Raw genomic sequence first — 17410 nt, forward strand, 5'->3', positions numbered from 1 at the left:
ATTCCTGCCAACCCTCAGAGGCAGGACCCCTACAGTGAGGTCTCAGGACTCATGTTCCCTTTGACCTCTCTGGCTTAAATTCTCTGAAGGGCAGTCTCCCAGGAGATACTGCAGTGGCTCAGGAAGAAACAAGACCCACAGAGAATGTGAAGACAAACCAGCATAACTACAACTCCATCATTTACTGCAACAGCACTTCCTAATGTAAAGTTTCCATGTTAACACAAGAATTGACCTGGAAACGTTCAGGTTTTGTTTGATTTATCTACTTTGAAGTCAGTATTTCCTGGCCCACATGCAGATGTTATTTCAGGTGAGATTTTCTGCAAGGCAAAGCAGAGCAAGGGAAGAAACCCTCTCCTGCTCTTCTCTCTATTCCTTCCTCACCATTCCAATGCCATAGAAAGCTGCAGCTAAGCCCAGTCCTGCAGCCTCCTGACAAATGGATCCACACCAAACTGAACTACCACAGCTGCTGCTCAGTAGCACAGCTGAGCAAGAGAGCACCCGCTGCCAGCTGGACCCACTTCACACATATGCTAAGGGGGATCCACACCCCCAAGTGACAGGCTGTGCCCTAAGCTCCACAGAAAACCTGGGCATGTTGGACAGGCATCACCTCACCAAGGGATGAGAATAGCAGGTTGGGGTGACACATGGCTCAGCCAAATGAGGTGGCAACCAGAAGAGGGCAGCTGGTGACAGTGCTGCAAGGAGGAGCTTGTAGCAGTTCTAAACTGCTCTGACCATGCTTTTTGGCCATAGATTTAGCATCCCCTTTCTCCTGCACAAATCATAAGCAGTACATCCAGTTGACCCCAATGATTCTCTTCTGGCATCCTCTGTCCCTGTTCAGCCACTCTTGGGGGAACAAATTGCTTGTGGGCATAAGCATACAGCTCCACATAGGAGCCGTATCAGGACAGTGTCCTACACAAAAACTCAAGCCACATCCCTTCAGCTTTCCATTCTTCCCAGTGCTGAGTTTCTCTCCAATTCTTCTGCAAAGTCATATGCCTGAAGAAACGTGGCACACAGACAACTTCCAAAGCTTATCTCCACTGACAGACCATGCCTGCACACCACACATCCTGGACAGTGTCTTACCTCTGCTATTTTATTTGTGTCATCTCTCCCAGGCCACTCTGGCTCATAAACTTCCTGCAGACACTCTGTCAGCTTCTTGGAGGCCTCATGCATGGCTAGGAAAGAAGTAACTGCTTCAGAAAGAAGGAAATAGCATGTTCCTCATGATTGAATCCTCATCCTGAGTAATGGGGACACAGGAGGGTTATAATAAATGCTAAGTTCTTCCTTGTAGAACATCTGACCCTTCATAAGACAGAAATGGAGGGCAACCAAAGGGAAAAAGAAAACGAGGATGCAGTCACATCAAACCCTTTGTGTTCATCCTCCTGTAACAGAAAAGAGTATAAGTGCTAGGCCAGCACCGCCTGCTTGGTACCAAAGCACAACCCCATTCCATCCCTGCTCCTGAAGGATTCTGAAAGGCCCCTGACCAAGACAAGGCTGACCTTTCCTACAGCTCACACTTGAGGAAACACCAGGAAGGGGGTGGCTGCAGAAACTTCACAGCATAGGTAAGCACTAGAGGGGGAAACAATCCTCTTGTTACACAGACCTTACCTTTTACAGAAGCCAAGTAAGTTCTGAGGTCCTTCTGCAGCCTTGTGCCTTCAGACTGTGAATGTAAGGAGAACACCATCAGTTATTATCTTGTATAAGAAGAAAATAAGGAGGATCCAAGAATTTCTAAAGAAAAAATATTTTGCAGATGGACTACACACCAACCCCATGCCCACATAAAAAATAAATGTTAGCAGGGAGACCACACAGACCCCTGACTTGGTAATCCCACAGCCAGATTTAGCATTTTGAATTCATATAAGCAACTAGAGAAAGTCCTAAGGGCAACTATTGGTTTATAAACAGAAGACCAGTGGCTCTATGCAACAAATGTAACCGAAGGGAGTCTGCAGCATCCAGAAGATAGATGCAATTTATTTATTTTGTACTGGTTTGGGAGCATTGGGATCACCGCTTTTTCCTGCCACACTGCAAACCAAAACACCAGTGCAAAGTGGGTACAAGGGACTCACTAGGAAACAAAGGATTACAACCAGAAGCTGGGCTGAGTTTTGCCAGTTTGAGCCTTCAGATGACATGGCTGTGTGTAGGACAAGAACCCAGTTTAGAAAGGGTCATGGAGATTTTTCCAGCAAAGTTGGTTCAGCAATGCACACATTCATGCACTCTCCATACAACTGCTCTGCCCTAGGATAAGCATACTCAGGCCCACCTCCCCTCTACCTTTCCATGTGTCATTGACTGTGGTGCAAAGCAGACAGGAAAAACACTTCAAAATTCAGGAGTAACATTATACAAACAATCCCATTAACATTATATAAACAGAAACAAAGGAAGAGCAAGGCTTGAGAAGTTGGCCAGCACCACCACAAGGCACGTCAAAGCACGGGGAAGAGCAAACATTGAGGACATATGTGCAGACAAACTCGAGAGTATGCAAGAAGTACAGTAAAAGTTTGAGAGGCAAAGATCTGTTATAAAAGGGTTTAGTTTACCCCGTGGCATCTCACTGGATCCTCACCATCACTCAAAGTAGCTGTATAAACAAGAATGCAGGAAAGCAATAACTACACCTCACACCTTCCTCACAGCCTGCTGTCATTCCCCCTTCTCTTTCCCAGTTGGTGCCCCATTGGAAGGAGGGGGTTCCAGCATAATCAATTTTGACAGCTGAAGACAACTCCTGAGATGGGAAGCTCACAGGACATCTCTGACAGCTGCCTCAGAGCTACTAGCTTCAAAAGCAGATGTTTCCCATCAGCCCTCCCCACCACTCAGGCATCTCACCCCAGCTGAGCTCATGCTGTGATCCCTTGTGCTCTCACTGCAGCTGTGCTTTCTAAGCAAAGACTAAATCTGTCCAGCTGTTGAAGTGGCAGTGCTAGCATAGCTTTGTGGAGAAATCCATCTGCTTCCAACACCATGGCCCAATTTGTTTTCCTTGCCTCGAAAGTTCTGGACGAGTTCATCTTTGTTCTTTTCCTACTGCCATCAACAAAGCAAATAAGGGATGGGGAAGAACTGGCCACCTCTTTTATAAAACAAAATCAGGCTCTGAATCTGGAGAAGCCTTGGGAACTGATCCAAAGACAGTAAAAGAGGAAAAGAATAATGACCACATCTGCTACAAAAGTCCTAGAGGTTCTCAAAACAGAGCAAACAAAAGCAGAGGTTTTGCTGGCTTAAGGTCAATGTGGAAATCTGGGTAGAGACCTTCCTAGCAGTGCAATCAGAAACCATCAGGGAAGAGGTAGCAGTAATAAAAGAGCCCACATGTAGAGGACCATTAGGGAGGCTGAGCTGACAAGCAGGAGTTCAGGCAAGCTGTAATATGTGTTTGCTTGTGCCTGATGCAGGAAACAAGAAAGACTTAAAGGAAAGAAGTGCTGTCTTCCTAGAATTGGTCCATGCTAGAAATTGGACTGGAACTGGCAGGATCAGATGTCAGAACACACAAGGAAATGGCACAGAGTAAATTATCATGCAAAATCCCTCAGATGGATACATTATCATCCTGCAGCTATAGCTTTTTTAAATTACTAAATCTAAATACAAAACTTGGAGGTTAATCAGAAACCAATTGGCAGGTGAGGTCCTCTGCAGAACTTGCCCACCAGACACTTGGGCAACAAAATGTTTCAGAATGCAACTCTCAAAACTATAGCATCCCAAAAAATCAGAAATTGCCTCCTGTGAACTCTTCAAGTCTCAATACCCAGTCTGAAACTCATGAGGACAAAAAGGATCCTCTGAGAGGTACACTGATACTATAATTAAACATCAAATCAAGATTTTTAGGTAGACCACCTGAAAAACTGCAAGTCATGGCCCAAATAGTGGGGTGTGTAATTGCAGCAATGCACAACTGGTCTTCTGCATTCTCCAGGCATCCTTAACACCACTTGTCTCACTGACATGTGCAGTCAGCCAATATGCAGCGCTGCATCCTGCAACTGGAGTAGTCTTTCTTAGTCACCCCTTGCTCATGTTTAAGTCTGAGCTACAGATGATCTCCATGACTATGGGGTTAACTAAGCCTCTTAGCAGTACCAAGCCTGCCAGAGAGAGTGAATAGACTTTACAGCCTGTAAGATCTGCAGGCAAAAAGATTTTCAGAGATGCACATGTTCAGAGTTTTGCCATGAATCCAGCTTCCCCAGCTCCCCTGGGCACTCGGAGGTCCCATCTGAGTCCCTCTTTGGCACTTACAGTTCTTCATTTCTTGTCTGCTAGTAAAGAAGCTCCCTCACTTGCTACATTAACTTTTTTTTTAAAGCATTAATGCTTTCCCAAGAAACTCTGGCAACTGCTTTCTCTCTGTACGTGCAGCACGGTGTCTGGATGTAGAAGGGACCGCAATAAGTTGTACTAGTCAAACACACAAGTGTCTTCTTGTTTGAGCAGATTTTGCCATACTTGCAATCGCAGTGTAATTCAACCCTGTGAGCCTATAACACAACCAGCTATAATATGAAGAACAGTATCTACAACAAGATGCATTTTTAAAAATAGAAGTGCTACGCTTGGGAGGCTGAAAGAGCCCTCTTACCATAGACCTAACGAACCACCTATTACTTATAGTTCTGTTAAATTAAAACACAAGAGTTTAGTGTCTTCTTGTGCTTTCTTGTTTTGTTAGGACATTGTGATTTATACTACCTTTCTCTAAGCACTATATAAGTATGTGATTTTCCATAGAACTATTTTTTTGGTAGTAGACAGGTTACCTGAAACACTTTTTTCCCCCCATCTTCAAAAGAAATTATTTCATCCTAACACAAGACTGTAACCTCTTTTTTACGTAGCCTCCCTGGTTTTGCAGTTCTGATCAGAAGGATTTATATTATCAACAGGAATGTTCTGTATCTGAGGGGCACAGGTAATGTCCTGTTCCAGATTACATTAATACAGGGCTGGAAGAGCAGACTGTGGAATTATAAAGGTGGAGGAAGAAAAGTATTGAAACAACAGCTCCAAGTAAGCCCCCTTTCAGCAGAACCTTAGAGCTGTTAGGACACAAAGCATGTACAACTGATGAGAAGCTCCCGTCCTGGGGTACTAAGCAAGCTGATAAACATGTTTTGCTACATAGGGCTGAAATGGAAATCTCTGGGCATGAAGGGTCCTTGCCTGGACAGAAAGTCTGTCTCCATGATACTGACTGTAATGGTCCACAGCCAAACCTATGCTGCAAGAGTGAAGATTCAAGTCCACACTGCCTGCTCTACAGGCTGAGGCCATGCTCAACATTGTAGGGCATGGGCAGAAATGGATGCAGCCCATGCCAGCAGTAGCTTGTCTCTCATTAATTTGGTGAAAAACACTGTAAATAAACCCAGAACTTCCACAGTAGTGGAAGACAGCAGACCTCTTGCTCCTAGGTCCATAAAGACAATTTCTAGGACAGACCCTTGTACTGGTACCTGATAACAAGTGACAATAGGAAAGGGAAGGAGGGGAAAGCTTTCAAATGAACTTTTTGGGAGGTTAATTGCCAAAGAATCTGTCATGAGCGAGTAATAATACCAGAGCAAGTTGTGTTGCTTGGCAAGCCTTCAAGTGAAACAGGCAAGCCCTGTGGCGCTGCAGAAGACTGATAACGACCAACTTATTTGTCTGAGCTTAAAACCTCCTACCATTCAGAGACCTCAGAGTATTGCTTTTATATGAACCTGAACAGACAGATAAGCTGAGAAGTGCAATGCTCTCCCTTATGTCCACTCAGCCGCTATTTGAAAGAAACACAAGATGCCTTAGCTGAAAATGACCTGCTCTCCATTCATTGACAGTCCACATACACATGTGTCAGAATGGCCCAACACAATCATTACAGTCAGAGGAGCCTCTAATCAAGTGGCAAACAAGGCCACTGCCTGGTCACACCCCAGCCAGTTCCACAGGAGAGCTGAACTGTCACAAGCCTGCAACAAAAGATCAGCTTTCCTCCAGACTAGAGCAGACTTTGTAAGGAAATGCCATAGAAATCTCACACATAACTGTACTACATACAGATATCATATATACAAGAATAAAAACAAGTGTGTATTTGTACATATAGTTGAAGGGGTTTTTTCCCACTTTGCTTGGCATCACAATAATTCCTCAGCCCTGGCTATCTTAACCATTCAACTAACACACATTTATGGGTTGTCCTGTAAAGCAGGCATTGTTTGCCCTTATTTTACTAATAGGGAAACTGAGGGTGAAAGTCAAACTGGCAGACCCCAAGCAGACAACGCAGACCAGCCTCAAGTTCCTTCCATAATTTAGTTAATGGCCTGCCCCTGCAAGACAGGAAAAGACATTTAGCTTCTCAGTGCACCACTGGAACTCATCATGGCTTTGGAAAATGAAAAGCCATCTCAGACAGCCAGATCCAGAAGCTTGGATTTGAGTTTTTCAGTATTTCTCCTTTAAAACAGCTATTTCCTGATGGCCAATACTTAAAAATTATATGAAAAAGTCACACCTGGTAACGTCATATTGTCAGAAAGAAGCCAAACTATTCCTCTGTGTACAAGAGAATATAATTGGTGGACATGCTATAGAGATGTTGCATGAACTTCTGGAACAACAGCTACTATCCCTGCCAAGAGAATGAGCTTTAGTCTTCAGGAATTTGCACTCAGCTCCAGTTAGACATAAATCAAAGTCAGACTGAAAGATTTTCATTATATTCAGCCATGGCAAATCCCTCCTCAGCTGGTTTTGCGACATATCCACATCTGCTGAGTCTTAACATGATGCAGCTGCTACTAAGAGCTCCAGAAAAAGGTCCTCAATACGTCAGAAGACAAAGGAGCTAAAATATTTTTCTTCAGCACCATCTGAGCTTTGGTGTGACATGCATTTCCCACCATGAAGCAGAAACAACACTTCCCTTAACACCAAGCACTATGATGCTAATGCCCCAAGGTAACCAATGTTTTCCCTTCCTCTAGGTGGCTAAAAATTTCGGATTAAAGAAAAACCCAAACCCACACCCAGTTCAAGACACAAACTGATGCTGTTTTAGTAGGAGGGTGGGGGGAAATTGCTACATCATTAAATATTTTTGTGGCTAAAATGCAGCACTGAAGCAGGCACGTGAAAGAACAATGACTCAGGCCTGACACTATGATTGTGCAAGGATGGAGAGGAATTTAGATTCAGATCTTAGCCAGGAAATAATGATACTTTTTTTGTTGTCTCTTTTGCCCTCCGCTGCACATAGGAAACTGAATCTGACTTCTTCCATTTTATTTTTATTTGTATTCTATTTCCTAACCAACCCAAATTTCAGAGACACAATGTTGCTCTTGTGTTTCTACTTCCAGCCCATCAGGAAAAACTAAGTTACAAAGTAGCTGCAACCTGAAGGAAATGTTGCTGTTATGCTACTTCTTTTCCTAAATTTGGGTCTAGAGTAAGTATTTTTCAGCACACACTCTCACTGACTCCACAACAGGGACACTGGAAGACCCAGTGTAAATTCTCACTAGTGAACAGCTACAAGTTGTCGGTCACTTCAATAGGCCTCTGGCACCATTTAACTTGGTGGGCTTTAATTGCATATCACAAAGGATTACTGAAAGCTAACACTAAAACCTAGGCTGTAATTACATATCTCCAATTATCTTACCAGCTGCTTGTTGAAGTTCTGGACGCACTGCTCAAACTGCTCATCTTTTGTTTCATCTGCTTTCCCAAGCTTCTGAAGGACCTGTAGAAACAGAGGGAAAAGGGGGAAAAGAGGGAAAAGGTAAGAAGCTTTAAGACATAGCCAAGCAGAGACAAATAAACAGTTTAAAGTTTTTACTCACAACATAGTAATTTTAAAAGTCTCTTTTATTCTTCTACTCAGAATTTCTGGAATATTTATCTGCACAGCCATAGCTTGAAAAGGGGCTCACAGCTGAACCAGGATTAACTCAGTCCTCTCATAATTTGCTGTACCACAGAGCACGATTGAAGGTTGTCCTTCACTGATATAAATATTCTTGCAGACAAGGCAATAACAACCTATTAGTTGGTCTCCTGAACAGCAAGAAACAGCCATGTCCCTATATCCCTAACATGCCTTGTGTTGTGTGTTCACACTTAACCTGACCTAACACTAGTCTCTGGTCCAGACAGGGTGAGGTTTTTTGCTCCCAGAAGAACTGGACCGTCCTCAAACACAGAAAGCCATGCAGAGACCTCCTTACAGAGAGAAGGTGGCTGGAGCAGTGGAAGTCCCACCTTCTTTGCACATTTTCTCACTATGCACATACTTGGCAGGAGCTGGCTGTTGAGAGCAACTGGGGACCTTACACCATGAATCTACATGACACTCAGTCTAAGTGTCATGTCTGAGAGTGCCAGCAGCCAGCCCAGTTCCTCTCAGTGCTCTCATGCACAGCTCCCCACAGTCTGTTAAAAAAAAACAAAACAAAACACCTTATCAGACTACTTCCCTTATCAAGCTTCTCTCTTAATGAGCCCTCCATGCAGCTAAGTGGATTGTTCCCAGGCTTTGAACAAAGCAGTTCATTTTCTGGGCAAGAAGGTAGAGCCACCGCAAAAGAAAAATCACATAAAAGAGAACAAAAGGGACATGCAGAATAAAAACAGGACCTAGATAACAGTGAAACAGTAAGAATTAGACAAAACCAGACACCACCTGGAGAAAAACACCCCAAGAAGTCACCAGCCTGGCCTTGACACAGGCCTGCAAGACACCTGCAGGACAGATTAAAGAGATGGAAAGGAGCAGTGTCCACAGCTTATCTTGGTTGCAGCCTTGAGCACCGGGCAAAAAAAAAGCACTGAGTAATTAAAATCACAATATTAATATATTAATAAGCCACTATCATACTAAAATTCACACCCACAGAGCTAGAAGGACCCCTACTAACAACAAGCCCCTCACTCTTTGAGCAGGCGTAGTGAAATTCCTGAGCATTGCCACTTTAAATGGAAGTGAGGAATCAGTTGATCAATCACGTGTGCCAGTGAGAGAATAACGTTAAGAGAGAAAATTCTTTCTCGCATTTTTGGGACTAAAAGTAGCCCTTGCATTTCAGGAAACTGAGCTTGCTTTGTGGAATCCCACCCTGGTCCCTTCTCTGTGCAGAACTAGATTTTAAGGCAAACATCTTGCCTGTGTGTGTGGATTGGCTTCTTGCACATCGGGTGACAGACCCTGCTTTCGAGACAATAAATGAATTTCTTGACCTACTCTCAGTTTTTTACATATCCAAGGTAGAGGACATTTGTGTTATGTCTATTTGCCTAATCTCAGTTCCCCTCTCCCCCATACAAACATGCATATTCTCAGCTCACTCCTGACCACAATAGCTGACTCTAAAGCTCAATATGATAAATGAGCGCAGCCATTCAGCACTTGCCTCATAAATCCCCTTATTTAGGCTGGGATTGAATGCCTAGGAGAGACTCATGGTTTTTCATTCTCCCTCTGTTCCACAGCCTCTTTTCACCTCTAGGACTACTGAGGTATTCAAGCGTTAGCAAAAGGGGGGGAAAGGACATAGATGAAGACTGACTTCTTTGTGACCAAGAGCTGAACCAAAAACCTCCAGAACTAGAACACAAGCAACAGCAGCAAACACTCTGGCTACAAGTGCCTAACGTGCTTGGTAAACCTGTCTATGCAGCAGAAAGTAGAAAGCGGGACTATTCCCTTCTTCCTCTCAAACTCTTGGCACAGAAGAGCTCGGCTGTGAGCATAAGCAGCAACATTGGTTGGATAGGCAGAGTCTTGTACACCAGCCACTGGTGCCTCCTTTGCTCATCTGTTCCAGTGAAGGGAACACATGCCACAGCAACAGTGCTGCTGCTGGAGAGAAGGATTCAGGACGGCCTCATCTTTCTCATCAGGAGGTGTGGTGAGCCTCTTTCAGAAAGTATGCTGCTCAAAGGCCCTGTGTTCAGCTGTCCTCCCTTAGGCTACTAGATCTAGGAAGCACAGATTTCCCACCTGCTGAGAGACTTCCTAGTTGTCCAAAGAGCACTGTAGCACCCATCACTGACAAGTATGCAAGCTGAAAATTCCAAAGTAGAATTATGCTCCCAACATGCAGATCAATAGAATTGTTTGGATTACAAAGGACCTTATTATGGGGCAATGAATCTGTCCAACTAGTGAGAAGAGTCAAATGTTTCTGGGCCTGGAGGCAAGGGAAGGAGACTATTTAACTGGGAGGAATCTGGGTAGCTGGGATCAAAGGTTTGGAGCAGCCTCAGTGCGTCCTGGTGTGAAGCACTGAACAGCACCCAGCGCCTATTAATTGTGGTGGCTGTGTGCTTGCTACCCACATGTCTGGGAATTTAATCTGAAGTTTCACTGGTCCTCTGGAGACAAGCACACTGAATCAGGGGTCATCCAGCCAGCTAAGAAGATCTACTTCCACTGAGGTGCTCTGCACATGTCCTGCAAAGCACTGGGCACTGGAAAGGGCTCTAACTCACAGCCTCTCTCGGAGGAAAAAAATCCTACTACAGTGATGCTCAGCTGAGAAGGAGCTCTGAATAATGGGGGAGAATGTAATAAGAAGCCCTGCACTTTGCCACAGTGGTGACATTGGGCAGGTGAAACAAAGGACTCAGGAATGCTAGCAGAGGAACAAGGCAAGGAAAACAAAACCAGTTACAAGAGACTGTGAGAAGTGAATCCTTGGCTACGCCAAAAAACCTGCTCTTGCTTCCTCAGCTCTTCCCCCATCTGGTAGGTAAAGGCTTGTGCCCTCATACCTGCTCACCCTACAGGCAGGCCCCAGCCATACAGCCCACTCTGATCCCTTTATTACTTGCTGTGACACAGCAGACAAACAACATCCCCAGGCTGCAGCAGGGCAAGGGTTACCATTCCCCCTCAAAACCAGACCTACCCCATACAAACAGCCCAGGTCAAACCCTAAGGTCATTTGAGGAGCATAAAATTACAGCTCCACAAACAGGCCCTCAAGCCTGCTCCCAGCTCTACCATCAAAGAGCCACACAGGCAAGCTGCACTAACAAATCCCCCTAAAGCAGCCTGGGATGGAGCAGATGGCCCTGGGGGTGCTGCTGACTGCAGGCATGTCTGTGCTCACTGCTAATAACCTGTGAGCTCACAGGGTGACTCCCCTCCCCGGGCTGGTACGTGCTGTCATAGGTCAGGCTATTCCGGGTGAGCCAAGGCAGCTCCCTCCCTTCCCCTGCAATGGTCTTTAATCCTCCAGCTTGCTGCAAAGCCAGATAAAGTTTGGATGGAAACTTCAGGCTCTTTGATTGCTATTAATGGAGCAGATTTACCCGAGTAAGAGTCAGGACTCGGCTGCAGCTCCCAGACCTCTGGGCAGATCAGAGATGGTGTGATCCGTCAGCTGTTGTCTGGAGGCAAACCACCCTGGGCAGCAGGCGTGGAGCTGGCATTTCAAAGATTAAGAAGCAACCATGGCTAAGCTCCTTGGCCTGCCCTTGGCCTGAGAAGTCCTGGCCCTGCATAAGGACAGGGCCCATTTCCAGACGGTCCAAGCTAGGGTGAAGGGGGAAATATTTTGTATGAATCCTACAGAGCACCAAGTGGGATGCATTTCAGAAGGGATTCCTGCATCACTGTGAATTCCAGTCTTGGCTCTCAGTGGATTCACTGTGACAGGATGGAGGTGTCACCCCAGCTAATGTTTTTGGCCTCAGGCACCAGATCTATTTGAACATTTAAACACCATTTTCCAAGTGTTGCTCAGAAACTAGGTTTCTTCCAACAATTAGATAGATCTGCAGGTGCTCTTCATTTCTCATAAACTAGGACTACACGCACCTGACCAAGTACTGCAGCATCTCCCAACAGAGCCAAATTCCACCCATGGAGCCTCAGTTTTTCCTGCATTTCAATAAAAAAATAATAATAAAAAAAACCCACAACAACAACAAGGAGTTTGTCTAAAGTTTTAAAAACATTTTAAGATTCCAGGAGAAAAGATGTTATTAACTAATAAATGTTTTGTCACATTCCTCTCATATAGATGTATTTGTAATCTGCTATTGCAGGCAGAACTATTTGCAGGAAGCTTTGAATTTATATCCTTTGAGAAGTGAGATAACACAAGGAAACCTGGAAGATTTTTATCAGAGATCTGGCATTCTGCTAGCAATGGTCAGAGAAGCAGTCAGGAAACAGCCTTTAAAACCAGCAACTTTTACTAGGAAAATAGAAAGCTTACTGGGGGAATCCAAGTTACAGGTTTTTCTGAAAAGCAAGATGGTAAAATTCACAGGATGACTGTTACCCAAACACCACAGGTTTGTAGGATTTGAAGGGAAGAATCTCATCTGGCTGCAGCTTGCCCTCTTTTTCCAGGCGAAGGGGAGGAAGCTTTCCCAAAGGGCAAATCCATGTCCTGCTTTGCACAGGGTCTCCCTATGCTCTGCTTTGAGCACTGAGCATGAAGGAAGTGGAGACCTGGAGATCAGCCCTGTGACCACCTAACTCTCCAGAACAGCAATCACAGTTAAAGACAAACACTTGCTGATAGTGTAACAACAGCTGCATCAAGCAGTATCAGACCAACTAAAATGCAGTTCTGCTTTGCTGTAAGAAACAACTGTAACAGATTCATGTTTACACTTTCTAACAGAGAAATATTTGCCAGCTGCTTTATGCACTCACAGTTCTCACTCAGCACCTTCTTTTGCTCTCTTCTGTAATATCAATACCACAAAAAGCCCTGAGTATCCAAATATTCTCAGCAAACACCATGTAGACACCTTATGTGAACCAGTAACCCAATAAAACTCTCACTTCTCATGTCATGCATCACCCAGGCCAAAGACCAGTCTGGAGAATGCAGGTAGTAAGTGGAAAGGCAAAAAAATAAATGCAGCTTGTGGATCCCAAATTGAAATAAACCTGCATCAGAAACATCCAAATTCAGGGTAGTCTGGCCCTGGTGAAGGGAAAGTCATTAAGCCCACAGACAGAGGAAACACAACTTGAGCTCTGCAGGTCCAAATCTTACTCCTCACTGTATCAGGGAAGGGGATGTGATTACACCTTAGAGACCTGAGCCTAATGCTCCAGTGCATTATCTCCAACTACCAGCATATGCTGTGACTAATTTTGAATTAAAACAAATTGGCATATGCCAATGGGTCAACTAACAACAGAACAAATAAGTCTTTGGTCTCAGGCTGCTGCCTATTCTTCCATGGAAGAAATAATACTCAGAAGAGGTTGAGAATAAAAAATACTGCCCAAGTTGGATGGAAAGCACAACTCCACATAACTTAATAAGGTACAAACAAAGTTTCATAAGCTTTTATAAGCTTGATTTCTTCTGTGCCCAAATTAAATGTGGCTTGCTCAATGAGGCAGATTTCTGCTCATGGAATAATTTTAGCTTTGCACTCAGATGTGGGGAAAAAAAGCACGAGCAGCAGCAGGAGTCCTGCTCCCCCTCTGACCCTCTCTAGGAGCAGAGCACATCCTCCTGCCCTACACACCTGCCTCTAGGCTGTTTGTGGGGACAGTCTGGCTTTCCTCATGCAAGCCTGGCACAATTAAGTCTTTCTTTGAAACAACTGGACAAAAGAGGATGGGGGTGGAAAAGAAGAAACCCCAAAGATATTAACACTTCATTTTAAATTGAGAAAACTATCCCTATGGCTAAGCAATCAGCAAGACCCTTAGATCACTGGAAGATGGGAAAGGGCCACGTCACACTTGGTGCAGACAGAGTAGTTCTTGTTTGCTTATTTGCTGACAAGGTTCAATAGATCCTGCAAAGACAGGACATTGCCTCAGTCACTGGGTGAACCTAGGAAACCAGGGTTCAATATGGCAGACTTCCTGTATGACCTGGAAAATCCATATCCAACATCACATTCATCCAGCTGTAAAGAGGGGTGTTAGTTCAGCACGTCACCAAATTTATCACTGGCATCCCAGGTTGCAGCTGGGAAAGAGAGGAAACAGGAGAAAAGATGAACAGTTCTGAGTGCTCAGCTCAAGATACATCAAGCTTGACTTTCACAGGTGTCCCTCTAACTAAAATACACATCCCTCAAAAATATGCTAACAGTAAAGAGCTTAAACTGCATGGATATCCTTTGTTAATGCAAGACTTTTTTTTAAAAGTTAGACAAGCATCTCAAGTGTGATTTAAGCTGCACTGATCCCACACTACATAGGGGATGGACCCTGTAAGGCTCTTCCAAAGCTAGTCTTCTCAAGTCCTGAAGGTAATCTGGGGCTCCTGGAGAGAGTCTGCAGCAGTAAAGACAGAGGCAAAGAAGGCATTCATTACCTCTGCCTTCTTTATATCCTTTGTCACCAGGGCACCCACCTCATTGAGCAGTGGCCCTGTATTGCCTCTAGTGTTAGTTTTATCAGCAGTGTATTTGAAGAAGCCCTTTCTATTATGCATTTCTATTATACATCATACAGAATAATTCTGATTTCACATCCAAAGTTTTTTATTCAGCCAGTTTACTGATTTCAGAAAGATAAAATGGTAAAACCTGGCAAGTCTTCATGAGCTAGAAGTAAGCAGTCCTATATTAAGAATACTAAGTTCAAAACTCACTGAGAAGCCTAAAATCTCTGATCTCCAGATGTCTTCATTTTTCTTTTTGCCTCTCTGCATGTAACTGTGGGCAGCTCCTTAAGAAAAGCCTGGGAGAGAACTTGTCTACAGGTCTGGGCGCTGGGAATCACTGGTCTGAGGCTTATGCATTTAAAATTAGAAAACAAGACATAGCTGCAATTTGCATTTTACTAGCAGACACACTGTAGAACTGGGGTTTGTCAGGAATTCAGGTGGTTCCAAAATAGCTGTCTGCTGACTGATTTCCATGATCCTCTTCTCTCCTAGGTGTAGGTTTGAGTACTCCTTTGCTTCTTCCACCTACCACACAGCCTGGAACACTCAGTGTAACAAATCAACAGCTTCTATCTTGCCTTTTTCTGAAAGCTTCATGTTTACAGCAGGAGTAACTCTCATCACCAACTAGATGGTCCTTTTTATCCTCCCACCTGGCCATATCAGTACCTCACATCCAATGCTATTTGGCAAGGATTTCACAATTAGGCAGGAAACCAAAGTTTAACCTATCACCTACCCACCCTGCCTCCAGTAGCCAACTACTCCCTGCAACACCACTGCAGCTTCCTGCTGATACCTCAAGGTGTACAGATATTTGGAACTACACATTAGAAGCATCTGACCAGTGAAAGCATGCATAATGCAGAGACTTTAAATTTGCCTTTATTCTAATAAATATGAGTTACAGGAGTAGTGTAGCATTTGGTATTTTGGGTGTAATTTTTTTTGCCTTGATGCAGAAAGGTCATTTACTGATCTAGACCTCTTCTTTTCAGTCCTTTCTCCAAGTTCCCAGGATATTATTAGGATCCTTAACTAACAGATGGTTTATTCTATACCTCTTATACAGGATTCACAGCATGTTGGCATCCAACTAGTTTAATGAGTGCAATACAGACACCCAGCAGGTACAGAAATGCTTTTAAAAACATTAAGAGTCCTTTACCTTACTCCAAAGGCCCACTGCTACTTCCCATGCAACTGAGCTACACAATAGCTAAATATCAGCAAGTTTGATGGGTTGATTCTTGACTTCCCACAGAACAGCAATGGGACTTGCTTTGCAAAGCAAACTTCTGAAACCAAAAGGCACAGGAAGATCTGTGCAGCTAATCTATGCCAATGCCAGCCTCACACAGGTTCATTTAGGAAGGAGATAAAGATGGCATTCAAGTGTACACAAAGCCCAGGAGCTCAGTCATTTTTTTGTGACATCAGCTTTGGCAAAAAGCCTATAAATAACAAGATATTTGAAGAAACAGGCAAGGTCTACAAGTACTCCCTTGCTTTTTACTCCAGTTAACAGACTGAGTGGAAAAAAACCCAAACTCAAACTCTTATTCACAGTACTTTTTAATGTATTCAGCTGAGTATTTAAAAAAAAATAAAATAAAAATACAAAACCAAAACCCCAACCTCAGATCTTCCCAATGTCACTAGAATATTATTTAAAAGCTGCACCACAAGCACAATGTTCCACCTAAAATATTACATAAAATGTTGGGTTTGGTTTTTTTAGAAAAAGCCACAAAGAGAATCACTCCCCTAACAGTAGTACATCTAGTACTTTTATTAGCTCTCCTATGAAAATTTTAAAAAATGCTTTCAAGGACTGTTAAAATTTATAATGTGGAAGCCTCCTTTTATGAGAGACCCACCATAACACCCCCTCAGTGATCAACACTGAAAAGACATTCCTGGACAAATCAAAAAGGATTTTTTTGTAAGTCATACAACCAGCATCCAGATTTCCTTCAGAGTTGAAAAGCAGGTTGCCAAGCACAAGCACTCTCATTCCAACAGCAACTACTGTGAACACACCCACTTTGGGCAGGTTTGCTCTATTAGCTACCAAGAACATGCACACTGGACCTGGAGATCTTAAGAGAAAAGACACCATGGAAAGACAAAGCCAGAACCACCTGGTTGGCCTGGCAGAAAATGCTTCCACTGCTTCACAAGACAGATGCCCAAATGCTTCTCTTTCTTCTCCTAAAAGCACAAATCAAAGGTGAAGTACACCTGACATACCTGTATCAGATGCACTACGAATCACACACTGCTTCATGTCACCATTTGTGGAGAACAGGGCCCTCCCACACCTCCCTGTCCTGCCTGTGTCAGGCATGGATTCACCATCAGTGTGAAAGGAGATGCTCTCCCTGTTCCCAGTCAGGTATGTGTTCCCACAGCAGACAATGACACCAGGAATTCAGCTGCTCCCTCTTCCCAGCTGATCATGACAATGTCCTCTGTAACATGCTGTACAGACTTCTTAAGTATCTTTTTTTATGTGGCAGAAGATACAAAGGCCAGCAACGAGCCCAGCTGAGCTGACAGTACCACAGGGCAGCAAGGGTGCTGTGCCAAAGCTCTGTCACACTTACAGCCAGCAACGGGGATTGCTGAGCATCTGGGAGTTTGGCATATGAAGCCAGAGAGGGCAGAGGCACCTCAGGGTGCTTCTCTGTGTTTGGGGGTTTTTGTTTGGTTTTTTGTTGTTGCTGCAGAGGGTTTTGTGTATGTGTATGGTTTTTTGTTTGGGTTTTTTTGTGGTTTTTTGTTTGTTTGTTTTAAGGCAGAAGAGGGAGATCTCCTCTTCACATTCTAGAGCAGTAGCATTAAATCCTTAAACAGGGAACAGGATGGAGCAATTCAAGGAAAAGAGTTTTTCATGCTCATCCTCTCCTCTCAAACCTTTATATCAAGATCTCCCAGCCAAGGCAAAGCATTAAGTG

General features: G+C 44.0%; 1 protein-coding gene across 6 annotated transcripts in view; it reads right to left on the reverse strand.

Annotated features, from left to right (window-relative positions):
- Nucleotides 1-17410, reverse strand: part of BIN1 (bridging integrator 1) — a 92784-nt gene that overhangs the window by 46270 nt on the left and 29104 nt on the right. For all 6 annotated transcript variants that reach the window (XM_009996054.1, XM_009996052.1, XM_009996053.1 and 3 more), the window contains exons 2-4: nucleotides 7730-7810; nucleotides 1648-1702; nucleotides 1108-1202 (exon numbers count right to left, since the gene is read on the reverse strand). In XM_009996054.1, the coding sequence (XP_009994356.1) occupies nucleotides 1108-1202; nucleotides 1648-1702; nucleotides 7730-7810 (231 nt within the window). The remainder of the gene's footprint in view (nucleotides 1-1107; nucleotides 1203-1647; nucleotides 1703-7729; nucleotides 7811-17410) is intronic.

Source organism: Chaetura pelagica, unplaced genomic scaffold (genome assembly GCF_000747805.2).
Source record: "Chaetura pelagica isolate M959 unplaced genomic scaffold, ChaPel_1.0 scaffold3, whole genome shotgun sequence".
Classification (NCBI taxonomy): domain Eukaryota; kingdom Metazoa; phylum Chordata; class Aves; order Apodiformes; family Apodidae; genus Chaetura; species Chaetura pelagica.